The sequence below is a fragment of the Oryzias melastigma genome, linkage group LG8, assembly GCF_002922805.2.
Source record: "Oryzias melastigma strain HK-1 linkage group LG8, ASM292280v2, whole genome shotgun sequence".
In the NCBI taxonomy this organism is placed as follows: Eukaryota; Metazoa; Chordata; class Actinopteri; order Beloniformes; family Adrianichthyidae; genus Oryzias; species Oryzias melastigma.
The window spans coordinates 19,108,560-19,127,676 of NC_050519.1; the positions used below are offsets into that span (position 1 = coordinate 19,108,560).

The 19,117-nt window shown below is 41.8% G+C and overlaps 1 protein-coding gene across 1 annotated transcript in view; it reads right to left on the reverse strand.

Annotated features, from left to right (window-relative positions):
- Window positions 1-9: 9 nt before the first annotated feature.
- The window catches only part of LOC112146246 (interferon-induced very large GTPase 1-like), a 33,196-nt gene continuing 14,088 nt past the window's right edge, over window positions 10-19,117 (reverse strand). The window contains exons 4-5 of the mRNA XM_036213344.1: window positions 5,733-5,770; window positions 10-5,443 (exon numbers count right to left, since the gene is read on the reverse strand). Coding sequence (XP_036069237.1) covers window positions 707-5,443; window positions 5,733-5,770 — 4,775 coding nt within the window. The 3' untranslated portion in view covers window positions 10-706. The remainder of the gene's footprint in view (window positions 5,444-5,732; window positions 5,771-19,117) is intronic.

Genomic DNA, 19,117 nt, shown 5'->3' on the forward strand with positions numbered 1-19,117 from the left:
TTCTAAATTGAGAACTTAAATAATCAATTTCTTTAAATTCAAATACTTTCAAATAAAACTAGCTAAAAAAGGAAACAAAGGAAGGTTACCATTGAACAACATGTAGGCCCCCAAATGATAATTTAAGAAAGTTCTAAAAACACACAAAGAACTCAAATAAAATGATATTGTAGTTGAATCAAAGTTTTTAAAACAAAATATATTTTTATTCATCCCAATAAAAATGCTTAAAACTATTTTAAAATCCAAATATATGTTCTATTCTATTTTTGGAACACATTAACAGGACAGATATTTCGGCAATATTAAAATAAAATAAAAATAATACAGTAAAACATTTTTTGCACAAATAAAATATCCTCTTGTTTGTTTTCAAAACCTGCTTAGTCTTGTTCATTAGAAGTTAGACACAAATGTCATAGATTTTTTTTAAAAATATGCTTTCTAGCAGAAAAAACATAATTTTAGTTAACTTGTGTCTCTACATGACTGAGTCTTTCATTGCTGTCTAACATGTTTTGTTGCTTCAACCTAACATAATTTCACTGATGATAAACTGGGATTAAAGAAAAAACAGATTGATCTGTTTTTTTCTCTTTCTTTATTAGATTTACCTGCTGCTCTCCCGTGAGTAAAAGGTGAATATTACTTTGGGGGAAAACACCCAACTGAACCTCTTTAAAACTCCAGTAAGTTAACAGTTTTTTCACAAACTGGACATTTCATCTAGACTTTTGAGAGCTTGTTCTTTACTGTAATTCCTCCACTCAGATGGAATCTCCCCGTGACCCTGAAACTTCAGTTCATAATAATCTTCTATTTCCTTCTGAAAGCGACAAACAAACCATTTCCAGTATGGCAGCATAGATCCATCTGCAGTAATGCTCCATGATGCATATTCTCCTCCTGCAGTTTGATACTGTTTAAAAGGAATGCACTTCTCTGGATCATGACTGGGATAGAACCCTTTATCACTGACAACTAATGTGGTGCAGAAATCATTAGCTAGCTGGTCTGTGTTTCTATAGTGACATCCTTTAACTCCAGAGGGTCGATGAAAAGGAACACTGTGTTTGTCTGGACTGTGGTCTTTGATGGTGTTGATGCAAACAGCTGCACAGAATAGACATCGTTCCCAGCAGCAGTCACACAGCTGATCAATGAGGATTTTATCAGGTTTCTGTCTGTGATTCATCACCTCAGTCAGAGGGAGATCCTTCATCTCCTTAATAATGATTTGAAGACCTTTTTCTATTTCATCTCTTAAAAAGTCAAAATTATTCACATCTCTGAAGTTCTGACAGGAAATGGTATCAAGTCTCAGCTTACAGCTCAGTGATCTTGAGAACTCATTCATCCACATGTTAATGTCTCCCTTTTTAGATTTAATCTTCTCTGTTGCTTCAAATAACATTTGTCTGATGACTCTCTGCATGTCGTCTGCATTTTTCTGGAGGATATCATGAGCTTTGTTATTGTTTTCAAATAATATGAATGTTTTTACTTTTTCTTTAATAAAACGTTTAACTTGCTTCCTTGGACCTCTGATGTAGGTCATGAACTTGTTGAAGTCTTCTTTCTCTGCCAGATCCTTCAACACATGTTTCTCCAGGTTCAGCCTGTTCCCATTGAATGCTGGGACATTACACCTGAGTTCTCCAGCAAGGTCAACAGCAGTCTGGTTACAGACAGCCTCAACAGCAGAGACCTTCAGTTTCTCACAGATCATTTCTCCAAACACCACAGCAGACGAGCTTCCTTTACAGAAACGTATGAAAATGTTGAAATATTCATTTTTCTTGCTGTTCAAGTAGTTTAGAACATCATTGTTATCTTTGTATGTCTTGTGAGACTTTAAAATCCAGCCAGATGCTTTGTGGAAGACAAACAGCAGAAGATCAACTGTGAACTTCTTATTGAAGGTAATTTTTGTATTTGATTCAAATTCTGTCACGTTTTCTTGAACATTTTTAGCCACTTCATGCAGGTAAGTTGATGTGTATCCTCTTGTTGCTACAGGTTTGCTCTGAATGATCTCCAGTGATTTTTGTTCAACGTTTTCAATGAAAGATCTGATCTGTTCCTGATCTTCATGTGGAATTAGACCGCTTAGTTTCTCCCTTATAAATTTAAAAAAAGCCTTAAATCTAGAAGATTTCTTTAAATGTATATAATCAAGGTAATTCCCAATTTCGGCCAGGCTTTTATATTTCTTACTGGTTTGCAATTCACAACACATAGTCAATTCAAAGCCAAGGTGTTCAATGACAGTGAACTGATCTTCTTCCAGGTTGATGTCCTCAATTGGTTTTGTATCTGAAGTTAATTCTTTAATCCAGTGACTCCAAACAAAGTCAAACTGCATTTTGAGTTCCTCCTCATCTTTTATGGCCTCTTTTAACTTGTGAGCGAGTTCTTTGCTTTTTTGCAGCAGTTTGTTCTCAAAATCTGTTTTCTTCTCATCAAGCTTCTTACAGGCTTTCTTCTGCTGAATGACTTCATCCAGTTTTCTTTTGACTCCTGTCAGAAGTTCTTGATGAAAATCTTTGATTTTGATTTCAAATCGTCCACGCCACTGAACCAACATTTCTTTGTCTGCATCTTTCTCAAAGTGATCTGTGATTTCTGTCTTTATTTCTCCATATGTCTTGCTCATTTCTTTAGAAAGATCACTGACTTCAATCACATCAAGTTTTCCATTTTCTATTTGTGGATAAAGTCTGTTCTCAATGGTCAGCATCTCACTCCTCAGAGTCCAAGTCCAGTTTCCGTACTGGACCTCCAGTTTTCTGTACACTGAGATTTCTTGAGTGTTTTTAAAGCTGAAAACAAAGTTTTCATTCAACAGAGCGTTCCACAGATCCTGAATTTTGCTGCTGAAATGTGAGAGTTTGATTCCATCAGACTCTGAAGCTTTAGACAGGATGAAGCTCTTCAGTTCTTGGACACTCTCACTGTAACCTGGATTTGGAGGAGCCATTGGTGGACTTCCCTCCCACAGCTGAGCAAAGTATTTCACATCTTTTTGAACATCAAATGCAATAACATCACTGAAACATTGAGCTTCACATCCTTCCTCTTTAGCAGCTAGTTGAGCCATCTTGTCCAGTTTTTCTTGCAGTCGTCTCTTTCCGTCCATGTTTTTCTCTGCAGCTGTGATATCTGTAACATTCTGGTGAACAAACACACAACTTGGAGAAAGCTGAACTTCCTTCATCCTCATGAAAGCCTGAACAACAATCTGCAGGATGTCTTGCATCTCAGCTGGATTCTCACCAAAGACGTTGATCAGTGTCATGTTTCCTAAACCAACAACAAATGTTGCCAGTTCATTGTCGTGGTGAAGAGTGTTGTGACCTTCCAGCTCAAGAGCTCTCAGTCCTTCAGTGTCCACCACTAGAACATAGTCAAACTTGAAGTCTGTCTTGATTTCCTCTGATAATTTGAGCAGCTGCATGTATGCACCCTTGGTGCACCTGCCTGCACTCACAGCAAACTGCAGTCCAAACATGGCATTCAGCATTGTTGACTTTCCACTGCTTTGAACGCCCAAAACTGACAACACAAAAACTCTCTGGTCACCCAGTTTCTTGATGACTTCCTGTAAAAGACCAGAGATCCAAGTTAAAGGCACGTGACCTGCATCACCATCCATCAACTCCATGGGATGTCCAGATATCATCAGATCTGCAGCCAGCTCAGGGTATTTAACCCATTCAGTGTGTCTGCAGTGTGTTGGTCTCTTTAGAGATTGATGGGCTTCATAGATCTGTGACATTTCTCTGAAGATGTGCTCCAAACCAAAGGTTGCTGAATGCAGTTTCTGTGATATTTGTTCAAGCTCAGTTTGTTTGACTTTTAACTGATCAGAATTGTCATGTTTCTTTTTTAAAGCCAAAACCTCCGACCATCTTTCATCATAGTTTTGGAAAATTGCAGAGAGATCCTTTGAGGAGAGTTCATCTATCAGGATCTGAGTCCAATTCAGGAAGTATTCTTTGTCTTTCTGTTCCAAACTCATGAGGCTGTCAGTGAATGATTTCATCAGTTCACTACAGGAAGCAGCACATTGTTTCTGTCGGATTTGTATCAGTTTCTGATCTTTCTGACTTTTTTCTTTCTCAATGTTTCCTCTGAGGTGAAATCTTTCTTTGTTTGTTCTGCACCACTCATGCCAAAGTTGACCTTGACAAGGAAGAAAAGTATCTTTGATCCTGGAAACATCCATGTCCTGAATCAGCTTCACTATGTTCATGGCAGCAGATTTTCCATTTTGACAGACTGTGTCGTCTTCATCCACTCTGACTCCAGAGATGTTGGACATCAACTCAAGATTGAAGGATTTGTTTGATCCAGACAAAATCTTTCTAATGATTTCTCTGAGTTCTTCAGAAACATCTGACTGACTTCTGTCTTTCAGACCCACTTTGTATTTTTGTGGTTTTATCTGAACAGCACCACAGTCATTATCAGCAGTGAGAACAATCAGAGGATTTGGAGATCTGATAAGAGCAGAAATGACTTTAGAACTTTCCTGACCTTTTACCAGAGCTGGTACAAGAACAACTAAGACTGAAGATATTTCAGTCAGTATTTCACGTTGTTTTTCCATCAACAGAGAATCACCATGAAGATTACAGAAGCCAATGCAGTCAGAGAATGAATCATTGTCTTTTCCAGCAGGACAGTACCAGGCAATCTCTACAACTCCATCCATCAAATGACGAGATTTGGTGCTTCCTGGACAGTTTCTGTGGAAGAAGGTGTTGTGACGGTCGGTGATCAAAGTGTTCATGAGCTGAGATTTAGACTGAGACAGTGAACCCAGACGGAGGAAAGACACCAGTGGAGTTTCAGCTTTGTAGATTGGCAGACTCTTGATGGAGACACTCTTTGAATTATCTCTGATTTCAGTTTTCTTCCATGTTTTTCTTATTTGCCTGAACGTCCACAGAGGACACTCAATATCTGCTGCAGCAGGATCAGGAACAAGCAGAGGTAAGGCGTACTGACACTGTGACAACTTTGTGATCATGTTCTGCTTCAGGAAGCTGTCTGAGCAGTGAAATACAACCATCTGGATGTCCATGGGGTGAACATGATCCTGTTTGGACTGATTAGAATCAGTGTTTGTGTTAATAAAAGAATCTAAGTCATCATCATCATCTGTGCTATTCCCGTCAGAAACTGAGTCAGACTCAGAAGTATCTGGTTGTACAGGGATGGATCTGGCTCTGTAATCTAATGCCATCAACCTCTGAAGAAAGACTTGAGCTAACATTTTTTCAGGTGTGTCATTAATCTGTTTCAGAGTAGGACGTATTATATGAAAATCTGCTGATGAAAACTTCTGTTGTCGTCTGTCCTGAAGTCTGTTGAACAGGCCTTTAACTTCATTTTGATGACTCTCTTGGTGGTTTTCTTCAGGAAAAATCCCTTGTTGCTAATTTGATGAGAAAAAAAACATTTTAAAATTAAAATAAATAATTCAACTGAAGTATATTGGATAAATGTATTTATAGAAATATTAACTTTTCAATGTTTTGTCCTAAAACAACCTCTTATTCATAAAACTTTAAAATACAGTTTTATAGAAGTTCTTAAAGAAATGAAGAAAAAAATGTTTGATTGGAAAACAAAAAGTTATAAAAAAAACAGAAAAGAACAAGAGCAAAATAGATTTATACCAAAGAAGACAAGAATTCTTTTGAATTTGTTGATTGTTATCTGACCTGCGTTGTGTTTCCACTTCTGTCCACATTAAAGAAACCTGTAAAACCAGAACAAATGATCAGTTAATAACACTGAATGAATACTAACAACGAAATAAAACAACAACCGATTTAGAAATATGTTAACTCAAAGTAATAAAAAAAAGTAACAATTGATTTCTGTTTCATTTAATGGTAAATATTTTATACTAGAGCTGTCGGGCAATTAAAATTTTTAATCACGATTAATCGCATTGTCCATAGTTAACTCGCGATTAATCGCAACTTAATATGTGGCCCTTTTTTAGGAATAAAATTTTGGTTAGTTTAATTTAGCAGCTCTACGTTAATTAACAAGAATGGCAAAATTAATAGTTTTCATCAGAAATACTTTATTTTGTAACATTATACTGAGATGAACTTTCTTAACAATAAAAGGCTGTAACATAAAATCCATCCATCCATCCATTTTCTTGACCGCTTTGTCCCTTTCAGGGTCGCGGTGTAACATAAAATGCCTAACTAAATTCAAAACTTCAATCAACGTTGTTGTAAATATTTAGAAAGATTGTGTGTGTGTGTGTGTGTCTTGAAAACTGCCTCAAGCACATCCTGCCTAAGTATAAGCTGTCTTTGTGTTCAGCAGCTGGAATTCCCCTGTGTAAGTTCTGTGCTCAAAAACAATTCCTTATATGGATTAGTTTAAACATCCCATGACATCCCGTGTAAAATGGACCTTCTAGCAACAGCTGACCTCATTGCTTCATTATGCCCATGTATGGAATTCCTATGTGTGTGTATAAATGTGCTTGTATGGGTGTGACCAGCCAGAGAGACTCGAAACAGAGACATGTGAGGAGGCTCCTCTGAACAGAGGCTTTGTTTTGACTCTCTCCCTTTTTGCAAAAAGAATAAACACAAAGATTAATTTACAACTGGCCTGGCTCGTGGACTTATAACATAGAAATCTTTCAGAGTCATTCTTGACAAACGTTCAGTACAATAAAATAAAAAACATCAAAAGTAAAATTTCCATAACACTTTCATGTTCATTTTTTGTCAGGACCAAATCTTTTCCTCCTCTGCTGAACTGCAGTAATAAATGAAATAGAGATTTATCCTTTCCAATGAACTTTTGTTTTTTAAAACATTAAAGACTGAGAAAAGCGGGATAGATGGTGGATAGTTTGACAGTGTGTTACAGTCTGTTCTCAGGCTGCAGCTCGATGCAGCGACGTGTCCAGCGGAGCTCACGCCATGAATATGCCGGCAGACAGACCGCTATGATGGGGCTGGATCACGCTTAAACCACCAGAACTCGGTGGTTGGAGACCCGCCCGTGATCTAGTGAGAGCAGCTGGTGAGTTAAAGGGCGATGAGGGACGCCTGCGCGGTGTGGAAAGGCACGTATGAGAAAATCTGCGATTAATGCGTCAAAAAAATTGTCGGCATCATGCACATATCAAATTAATTAGCTATTTTTGGTTCTATCATGGTGGAGATGGGAAGAGAAATGGAGTAGGAGTTATCCTAAAGGAGGAGTTTGTTAGGAGTGTTGTGGAGGTAAAAAGAGTGTCAGATAGAGCGATGAGTCTGAAGATAGAAATGGAGGGTGTCATGTTATCCAACACATCGTCCACTGTGTTAAATTTAATTGACTATTGGCTCAGAAGACCCACCCAGAGCCAACACCTCCCCCACAAATACCCCCCATACCTTTATTATCACCAGGTATTATCACCAATACCATCAATTATATCAAATAGACCTTTCACCCACCCCAAGCCATGGAGCAGGAATTATAATAAGCTAAAATCGTTACATATTCAAGAACCTTCTATTCCTCACCAACTAAACAGCAGTAAAAGTTTCCCTGAACTGAACCTGGCGCTTCTTAATGTTCGTTCATTATCAAGCAAATCATTTCTAATTTGTGATCTTACTCTGGATCAGAATCTTAATGGCCTGTTTTTAACAGAGACTTGGAACTGGGGTGCACCAATTTCACTATCTGAGGCCACACCACCTCATTTTAATTTCACTTTTAGTATGTGTGTATGTTGTATGTGTATATACATTTTATTGTGCTATTTATAATTTTATATATAGTATCTTTTCCTACCAGTTTTTATGAATTATTACTATCTTTTATCATCATTAGTAATTTTTATTTTTTTTATCTTTATATTTTTTTATCTTAATTAATTCATTGGCTTGTTTCTTTTACTTGACATCTGCTTTTAAACTAGTGTCTTCTCACATTTGGCTGGGTCGTCTGCTTCCTGGCCCACGGGACATGGCCCTGATGTACCCACTGCTCCTTCGCCTGGGTTTCTCTGGTGGGAGGCTGTGGGTTGCGGGGCTCTCGCTCCTTGGCCCAGGAAGTAGACAACCAGCTGACAAGAGGTTGGTGTTGACAGCGTCTTCAGGGTTCTCTCATCTGACATTTAGAAACGCGAGGGTTCCTATGTATTCATATTTTATCATTCGTTTTATTTGTCTGTTGGTGCACTTGTTCACATATATGATATTAGGGGGTTGATTTTTATTTTTAACAAGAGGGTATTTTTATTGTGTTGTTTGTTTATATGTACAGCACTTTGAAATGTATTTGTTTATATGAAAAGTGCTCTATAAATAAAATCAATTTGAATTTGAATGTTCAATGTTGTCAGTGGGTATGCCCCACAGGTAGGATGTGAGCTGGAAGACAAAGAGAAGTTCTGGTTGGATCTTGATGAAGTGATGATGAGCATCCCTGGAAATGAGAAAGTTGTCATTGGTGCAGATTTCAATGGTCATGTTGGTGCAGGAAACCGAGGTGATGAGGAGGTGATGGGCAGGTTTGGTATCCAGGAGAGGAATGTAGAAGGACAGATGGTGGTTGATTTTGCAAAAAAGATGGAAATGGCGATAGTGAATACCAGAGGTGGGACCAAGTCATTGTTTTGAAAGTCCAAGTCAAGTCCCAAGTCTTTGTCCTCAAGTCTGAGTCAAGTCCCAAGTCAAAAGCACTCAAGTCCCAAGTCGAGTCACAAGTCAAGACCAACAAGTCTCAAGTCGAGTCACAAGTCCTACTATTAATGTTTCAAGTCATTTCAAGTCATTTAAAAAGCAATGTAATATTAATTACACAGATCATGTATGTTTTTATAAACTGTATTTTGCAAGCATTTTAGCTAAATTCCCACTGAGTTGATGCATCCCCACTTCAAAAATCCAAAATAATTTCTCTATAACAAAAATGCAGTTTACCGCATTTGAAATGAGGTTAGATGGAGATGGCGGGGAACCAGGGTAGTCTGGATATTTAATGGATCATACCATGATTCTTAAGCCTTTCAGAGTGAACTATATCTATATATATGATCATATATTACCTTTGGAACACTGAAAAACACATTTATGAAATACTACCAATTATTTTCTTTAGTTTTTGTCCTACCCGTCAGTAAAACAATTCAATTCCTGAGGCTCAGCCTGCTACTGCGTGTGGCTGCCGCCCATTTGATTCCATTCTAGAGCCAGCAGTGTGTATTCGTTTTTCCCTCAAAAATGAATCTCCATTTTTTTTCAAAGATGAATGCACATACCATATATCTGCTCTTAGTAGGCCCAGCCATCGCTACACTGCTTCACAACAAAAATACACTCGACGTCTGCACAACTGTGCCCAGTGGGGGGTCTTAAAGGAGCGTCTTGTCAAAAGTAACGAACCGTTTGAGCTGGAATTTATTCAAGACAGGACACAACTAGAAAATATACGGTATTCTGCATCTAAAATGAAAGTTTTTTGCTGATCATCATTAGCTCAGTGAAGACATTGAGTGTTGGTGTCAGACTGGGGGCGGAGCTATCAGAGCATACTCTTCCTAAAAGGGGTGGTCTCACTCTGTGACATCAGATAATGAGGCTCGTTTTTGTGGGTATGGGAGGGGCTGCTACTAAGCAGTTTGTAGAGAATTACTCAGAAATGCATGAATGAATTAAAATACCACTTTGGAGTTCTTTATAGTGAGTAATGAACATTAAAATACACTTAAAAGCTCAAAAAGTTGGTTTTTCATGGTATGGTCCCTTTAAATCCCCTCACTACAGACCAGTGATGTGCACTTAAGCTTGTGGGTGATGAGGTACTGACTCTTTCAGTCTGTTTTATAAACCAATACATTTACCAACTTATGATTCTGTTTCATATCAGCATGTTTTTATAAACAGAGCAGATACAGGAGAAAGAACTGAGGAAGAATGTAAAATGCAGAGTGGTTTAGTTTGACTCCAAAAAAAACAAAACAAAATATATAAATAGTACATCTAGGTTTACATTTAACATTTCTGTTGTGAAATTGATTTCTTGTTGTTTGAGATACAATTTTTTTGTATTCAGTACAAAATTTCTGCCAACTTACTGTTAACAGGAGTTAAGTTAAATTCTCTGTTCAAGACAGAAAAGTAGGATTCATTACAAAAATACTAAATGTAAAACTAAATGTAGTGTGACTAAATACATATATTAGAAAGTGACTTGGAATTAAATTTTATGTATAAATATATATTGCAAGGTTATGCACAAAATATTACTTTATTCACGTTGTACTTGAACCGGAAATACTCTAAATACAGAGATTATTAGTATATTCATGATTAAATTCATTAGAATCAAATAAATTGTATTTATGGTGGACACATCTTTTTTTATCAGAAGTACATATCTCATGATAGCGGGTGAAACACTAAAATAAAGACATGCAAACTAAAAACTCTTAAAGTGGTTAATATATACAGTATGTTTGGTCAAAGAAAAAAGGAAGGAACAGCAAATATTCAAGAGGGAATGTGACCCCCAGAGAAAGAGGATGATTTTTTCTGAAACACACCATAAAGCACAAAGCAGCAAAAGGGGTAAACCGAAAAAAGGGAAGGAAAGAACCCTCATGCAGTATCTCCGTGAATTCTATAATACGTTTGCTGGATTTCTATCAGAAAACAACAACCGAGCCCGGGTCCCCAGCAGCCCTGCTGCTCCCGCTATGATCACTCGCGTCCCGCCCAGATCCCAGGTAAAGATTTGAGCGGTGGAAATGTCAAAATCACCTGTTGTCCCTCTGTGATTATACCCATCCCAAATGGCTGTGGCCCAGCAGGACCTCTTTCATCGCCTGGATGGCATGACTCAGACTTTACGTGAACTCAGAAGCCGTTTTTCCCAGGTTTCGCCGCCACAGCTCACGTCAATCCACCACCTTCCGCTTCCAGATCACCGTCCACCCCCGAGAATATCCGACTCCAACCGGAACCCTTCTTTGGGGATGTTGAAGCCTGCGGAGGGTTTTTGCTGCAGTGCCAGTTGATATGTCAACAAGCCCCCAGACACTATCAAACCGACCACAGTAAGATCACTCTCATTATCAATTCTCTGCGAAACAATGCTCTTCAGTGGGCCCAAGCTTTTCTCACTGCCAATCCCATCACTAACCTGTCTTATGAACGATTCCTCAGTGAATTTCGCCTTATATTCGACCAACCTCGTAAGCAGGAAGAAGCGACCCGGCGAGTACTCGCACTTAAACAGCGGAACCGACCGGTAAGCGATCATGTCATCGACTTCCGCATTTTAGTGGTGGAAGCTGGCTGGCCCGATCTGGCCCTCAAAGGTATTTTTTACCAATCCCTGAACGAGCAAATTAAAGACTACCTCTGTTCCCAACCCGAAGCACGCTCTTTTGAGGAATTAGTCTCTGCAGCTCTTAGATCTGATATTAGGATACGCGAACGCCAAAAAGAGCGATATCAACCTCGTCCTCTCAAGCTCGCCCACGCCCCACCGATCGAACAAAGCATGGTCACCGGACTCTCCGTTCCTTCCAAACCTCCGGATGAACCCATACAGATCGGTCACTCCAGGCTGTCGGAAGAGGAGCGTCGCAGGAGACTCGAAGCTGGTGCTTGCTTCTATTGTGGGACTAAAGGCCATCTAGTGTCTGTTTGTCCTCATCGTTTAAATTTCAAATCCCCTCTCTAGACGACAGGCTGTGAGGGGAGCTCACAGCCAAAGATTCTGGTAAAGAATTCCTTTTTATTCCTGTCAAGTTATGCCTCGATCTCCAAGTTTCCGACTTAAGGGCCCTCATTGACTCTGGAGCTGAACAGAGCCTAATTGATGTCCATGTTGTTAACCGCTTGTCTATCCCCACAGAACCTCTGGACACCCCCATAGCAGCTTCCGGCCTCGGTGGTCAACACCTATCGCGAATAACTCTCCGCACTGTTATCCACCGTACCATGTGTGCTTACCCCTGACCCAGAGAGTTCTGTTTCCATAGATTTGACAGCCATCCCACATTGTTACCACGACTTAAAAGCTGTGTTTAGCAAGACCAACGCTAGCGTTCTTCCTCCTCACAGACACTATGATTGTGACATTAACCTCCTGCCAGGGGCCCCCTTACCTAAGGGTAGGCTATTTAATCTGTCTGGTCCCGAAAGAACAGCTATGAAGCAGTATGTTCAAGAAGCACTCGCTCTAGGTCACATTCAACCCTCTTCCTCCCCTGTGGGGGCGGGATTTTTCTTCGTAGAAAAGAAAGATAAAACACTTAGGCCATGCATTGACTACCGCGAACTTAACCAGATCACCGTCAAAGATAAATACTCTCTGCCATTAATCACCTCAGTTTTCGACTCCGTTCAGAAAGCCCACATTTTCACTAAGCTAGACCTTCGTAATGCTTATCATTTGGTTTGCATCAAAGATGGCGACGAATGGAAGACTGCATTTAACACCCCCCTTGGGCACTATGAATATTTGGTCATGCCCTTTGGCCTCACCAACGCCCCGGCAGTCTTCCAGAGAATGGTCAACGACATCCTCCGAGACTTTCTCTATCGTTTCATCTTTGGGTACCTTGATGACATTTTTATTTACTCTCACGATCAGGCCCAGCACGAACACCATGTACGTCTTGTACTCGAGAGATTATTGGAGAACCAACTCTACGTCAAGCACGAGAAATGCGAGTTCCATGTGTCCACCGTCCAGTTTTTAGGTTATATCATTGAGGCCGGCTGCATTCGTCCTGACCCCTCTAAGATTGAGGCTGTCACCAACTTTGCACCTCCTGAAAACAGGAAAAGGCTCCAACAGTTCCTAGGTTTCGCGAACTTCTACAGACGTTTCATCAGAAACTACAGCAACATTGCCTCCCCCCTCACTCGTCTTACGTCCATTAACCGTCCCTTCATCTGGTCCACTGAAGCTCAGCAAGCCTTCGGCAAGCTGAAAAACCTTTTTGTTTATCCTCATCCAACCTGACACATCACGACAATTCATCGTCGAAGTGGATGCTTCGGACTCAGGTGTAGGGGCCGTCCTTTCCAAAAAGGAAGCCTCCACAGGTAAATTGAAACCCTGTGCTTTCTTCTCACGCAAACTGTCACCAGCGGAGCAGAATTACGCCGGAGTCACACCGGACGCGATAGCGCCGCGCAGCGGGGCGAAGGGAAGTGCGCGCCGCTTTGCGGCGCTCTATTGGTCACACCAGACGCAATTTTTTTCCGCGACGGTCGACGGGCGCTTCTATTGCTTTTTTTGCCATCATGGTCAATGACCAGGATATATCCCCGTGTTTCTGCTAAAAGGGGACGGTCTCTGCCCCTGTTGACACAGACCCCGCCCCCCAGCTCCGCAGTCGGCCCACTTCATTGATCGGTTTGTGCGCGCGTGTGCGTGTCTGTCTGTTTTGTTGTGTGTCTGTGTGCACGCACGCGCTCCCAGGTGTTTACGTCGGTAAATTAATAAACTCAAAATATTACTTGATGTTTCTTCCAAGAAGAACCGCTCCTCTGCCTCTCTCTTGTTCAAAAACGCAGCCCCATGCCCCGCTCCAGTGTGCCCCCACTGCATACGGGGCCCCGTCTGCCCTGCTTTTTTTCCTCCCAGAACCCTGCAGCCCAGCACACCCGCTCCGGAGATCTGTGGTGTGCGGGGTGGGGGCTCTCGCACACGCGTGTCTGTGTGTTTTGATTGTATGCATATTTTCATCTCTACAGTCTGTTTAGACACAAAAACATGATCACATTTGTCAATCGCGGTGTTTTATTGTGAAAAATTGGTTCTATTTTGAAAATAAACCAGATTTTCTCATGTATTTTGATGCAACTTCCTGCCAGTATTGACGCGGAGCGCTCGCGGCTCGCGCACAAAATAGGCCAGACGCCGAAATGTTGCGCTGCACCGCGCGGACCCTCCGCGCCGCTCCGCGCCTGGTGTGACCGACGCCATAGGTTAACATGGGCGCCGAATGGAAGCGCACTCCGTTCCGCACCGCTTTGCGGCGCTATCGCGTCCGGTGTGACTCCGGCGTTACGACGTCGGGAACCGGGAGCTACTCGCCATCAAGCTGGCACTGGAGGAGTGGCGTCACTGGTTGGAGGGAGCCGAGCAGCCGTTTATCGTATGGACCGACCACAAGAACCTTGCCTATCTCCGCTCCGCCAAAAGGATCAACTCCAGGCAAGCTCGTTGGTGTCTCTTTTTTGATCGCTTCAATTTCACAACCACTTACATACCTGGATCCCGTAATGTCAAGCCTGACGCTCTGTCCCGGAAATACAGCCCCTCGGAACACACCCCTTCCAATATCCTGCCGTCCACCTGCATCATCGGAGCCCTTACTTGGGACGTCGAAAACAAGGTACTCCAAGCCCTGCAAAATCTCAATGACCACCCTCCTGTCCCGAGAGACACCTTGTTTGTTCCGGCTGAACTGCGCTCAGAGGTCATCACCTGGGGACATGCCTCCCGTTTAGCCTGCCATGGGGGAGTGCACCGGACCCTGAGTCGCATCCAAAAGAGGTTCCATTGGCCTGCCATGCAGAAAGACGTGCAGGAGTACGTCGCAGCCTGCTCCACACGTGCCTGATCAAAATCTTTGTCCTCTGCTCCTGCAGGTCTGCTCCATCCTCTTCCTACTCCCAGCCGCCCCTGGTCTCATCTGGCCATGGATTTCGTCAACGGACTTCCCCCGTCAAACGGTAACACAGTCATTCTCACTGTTGTTGACCATTTTTCAAAGATGGCTGATTTCATTCCCCTTTCCTCAACTCCCTACTCCCACTGAGATGGCTAACCTTATGGTCAACCACGTTTTTCGCCACCATGGGATTCCGGTTGACATAGTCTCAGACCGTGGCCCCCAGTTCACGTCCCAGGTTTTGAAGGCCTTCTGTTCTGCCTTGGGGGCCACGGTCAGTCTCACTTCCGGCTACCACCCCCAGTCTAATGGCCAAGCGGAGAGGGCTAACCAGGAACTGGAGGGAGCTCTCCGCTGTCTGGCGGCACAGAATCACCAGGACTGGTCCCAATTCCTGGTATGGATCAAGTATGCCCATAATACTCACCCTTCATCCGCCACCGGGATCTCTCCCTTTGAGGCCGCCCTCGGGTACTCACCACCTCTGTTTCCTTCTCAGGAATTGGATCTGGCAGTGCCTTCTGTCCAACATCATCTGCAGCGTTGCCAACGCATTTGGACTCAGATGAAGGCCGCTCTCCTCCGCACCAAGGAGGGCAACTGCCAGATCGCCAACCGTTGCAGGGTGGTGGGGCCCGATTACCAACCCGGTCAGAGGGTATGGCTCTCCACCCGTAACATTCCCATTCAGGCATCCTCAAAGAAACTGGCTCCTCGATTCATCGGACCCAATGTCATAGAGAGGCTCATCAACCCTACCTGTGTCCGTCTCAGTCTGCCTAAAGCCCTAAAGATTCACCCATCGTTCCACATCTCTCAGGTCAAGCCTGTCCGGGACAGTCCTCTGTGCCTGCCATCCGCTTCCCCGTCGCCCGCCCGTATCATCGACGGCGCCCCTGCCTACGTCGTCAACCGGATTCTGGACGTCCGTCGCCGGGGTCGCGGATTCCAGTTCAATTCAATTCAATTCAATTCAATTCAATTTTATTTATATAGCCCAAAATCACAAAGAGATTTGCCTCATTGGGCTTCAAAATATAAACAATTGTTAAAAACTAAACAGACTACATAAACTGGTTATCCCTGCCCTTAGACCCTCCCTCCCGGTAAGGAAAAACTCCTAAAAAACCTTGAGTTAGGAAAAAAAGAAGAAACCTTAGGGATTCCCACATGAAGGAGAGATCCTATCCCAGGACGGACAGGCGATACCAGAACAGTTAAAGAAAAATTAGCTTCTACAACTACGAATCTAAGAGTTCATTCAGATAAAGCTGAGGGATGAGTGATGATGAAGTCCATAGTCAAGATGAAGCAGAAGTGCAGTCCACGACCAGGAGGGAGATGACCCAGCAGGAATCACTCTCACTCAGAGATGCAGGATGGTGTCGGGGGCGTGGTCCACGGCCAAGAGTGGGAGCGTGGGCGATCCACCGGGCATCTGAAATCTCTCCCGCTCCCCAGAGGAGAGTGGGAAAGAAGAACAACATGTGAATGGAACTGCACCAACAAAAGCATGGAGAACTAAATACAATAAATAATAAAGAATAGAAGAGAGGAGAAGTAGATGAGAATAGAGAACAGAACCCCAGAGCTGATCTGAATAATAACGCTGATGGAAAATCTAAATTTATATTTAAACGCATCAATATTAATTTATTAATCTAGCCTCACAAGGACCACATGAGAGGGAATATTCTCTGATTACTAGCTAGCCTGGCAGAACGCCTGTCCAAAGAGGAATGTTTTAAGGCTAGTTTTGAAGGTAGAAACTGTGCTGGCCTCTCTGACATGAGCTGGGAGCTTATTCCATAGAACAGGGGCTTGATGGCTGAAGGTTCTACCTCCAACTGTACTTTTAGAAATTCTAGGAACTACAAGCAGTCCAGCATTTTGTGAACGAAGTGTTCTGACTGGTTGGTAAGGAACTATGAGATCTCTAATATAGGATGGGGCCACACCATTCAGAGCCTTATAGGTTAACAGGAGGATTTTGAACTTGATCCTGGATTCAACTGGGAGCCAGTGGAGAGAAGCTAACACAGGAGTGATGTGTTCTCTTCTACTAGTTCCTGCTAACAATCGTGCTGCTGCATTCTGGACAAGCTGAAAACTTTTTAAAGAACTTTTCGGGCATGCTATTAGTAAAGAGTTACAGTAATCCAGTCTAGACGTAACAAATGCATGGATGAGTTTTTCAGCGTCACTTTTAGATAACATATTCCTGATCCTAGCTATATTACGTAGATGAAAAAATGCAGTTTTACAAGCTTGAGATATGTGAGCCTTAAATGATAAATCCTGGTCAAATAAAACCCCTAAGTTTCTGACTGAAGAATTGGAGGCAACATTTACACCATCCAGGGAGACTATCTGATCTGAGAGAGCATCTCTCAGGTGTTTAGGACCCAGTATCATGACCTCAGTTTTCTCTGGGTTCAGAAGGAGGTAATTAATTGTCATCCAGGTCTTAATGTCTCTGATGCATGAATTCAGTTTCTCTAGGTGGTCATTCTGGTCAGGTTTAATGGATAAATACAGCTGTGTATCATCTGCATAACAGTGAAAGTTAATGCTATGTTTCCTGATTATGTTTCCTAAGGGCAGCATGTAAAGCGTGAACAGAATGGGCCCTAGAACTGAGCCCTGAGGGACTCCGTAGCTAACTCTAGTACAATGAGAGGACTGTCCATTTACATTAACAAACTGGTATCTATCAGATAAATAGGATTCAAACCACTGGAGGGCAGATCCCCTGATCCCTATGTCATGCTCTAGTCTCTGGAGTAAGATGCTGTGGTCGATGGTATCAAAGGCTGCGCTGAGGTCTAACAGGACCAGAATAGAGATTAGTCCCTTTTCTGAAGCCAATAGCAAGTCATTAGTAACCCTGACCAGTGCAGTTTCAGTGCTATGGTGAGGTCTGAACCCTGACTGAAAATCTTCAAAGTGATTATTGTCCTGTAGGTGGCACTGCAGCTGCTTTACTACAACTCTTTCTAGGATTTTAGATATGAATGGGAGATTAGATATTGGTCTATAGTTGGCTAGAATGTCAGGATCCAGGCTGGGTTTTTTCAAAAGAGGTTTAACAACAGCATATTTAAAAGACTGAGGCACATAACCAGTTTCTAGAGAGGCATTTATTATGGTTAATATGGATTCACTAATAAGGGGGAAGATTTCTTTAAAAAGTTTAGTGGGGATTGGGTCTAAGAGACAAGTGGAGGTTTTAGAAGACGTAATAACTGATGCTATTTCTGCTTGGTCCACAGCAGTAAAGCAGTCTAATGTTACAGACGTTTCTATGGATGCCTTTATTTCTACGACTTCTGCCTGCTTTGGGTCGATAGTGGGAATAACCACATTTAGCTTCTGTCTAATATTTGAGATTTTATTATCAAAGAATTGAAGGAAATCTTCAGAGCTGATAGTAGCAGGAATATGTGGTTCAACCGAGCTGTGGCTGCTGGTCAGCCTGGCTATAGTACTAAAGAGAAATCTTGGATTATTTGCATTTTCTGCTATTAAAGTTGAGTAATATTGAGTTCTCGCTTTACGCAGGGATTTTTTATAACTTAAGAGGCTACATTTCCAAGCATTCAGAGAGTGCTCTGATCCGGAACGGCGCCATTTTCTTTCTAATTTACGAGTTATTTGTTTTAGGGAACGTGTTTCAGCGTTAAACCACGGTGCTACTCTGTTTTGTCTAACAAGCTTAAGTTTCAGAGGGGCAACAGCATCAAGTGTTCCTCTGAGGGCTTGCATGGTATCATTGACAAACTGATCATTATCAACGGGGCTTAAAGTGCTCTGAGAATATTTATCCAACATGTTACTAAACATTGGTTGGACTGCGAGTTTAAATTCGGACACAGAACGGTCAGATAATGTTCGTTTAAGCTCTTTCTTATTTATTGGAGCAGTAGCATTTTCTAATTTAAACTGAAAGGTAATTAGAAAATGATCTGAGAGTATGGGGTTATGAGGAAGGACATTCAGCTGGCTAATCTCAACTCCATGAGTTAAAACAAGGTCCAGGGTGTGCTTGTGACAGTGAGTAGGTTGATTTACATGTTGTGTGAAACCAACATTTTCTATTAAAGCCGCAAATGCGTTTCCAAGACAGTCACTGGAATCATCAAAATGAATATTAAAATCTCCTGAAATTATGATTTTGTCAGAATCTAAAATAATATTTGATAAAAATTCTGAAAACTCAGATAAAAATTCCGAATACGGGCCGGGAGGGCGATAAATAATTATAAATAAAACTGCTTTTTGAGTCTTTCTGTTTGGGTGATTTATAGACAGTACAATGCTCTCAAATGAATTATAAATGTGTTTAACTTTAACGTTAAGGATCAAGCATGACTCTGAAATTACTGCTAACCCACCTCCTTTCCCAGTAATCCTGGATTTCTGATAGTTATTATA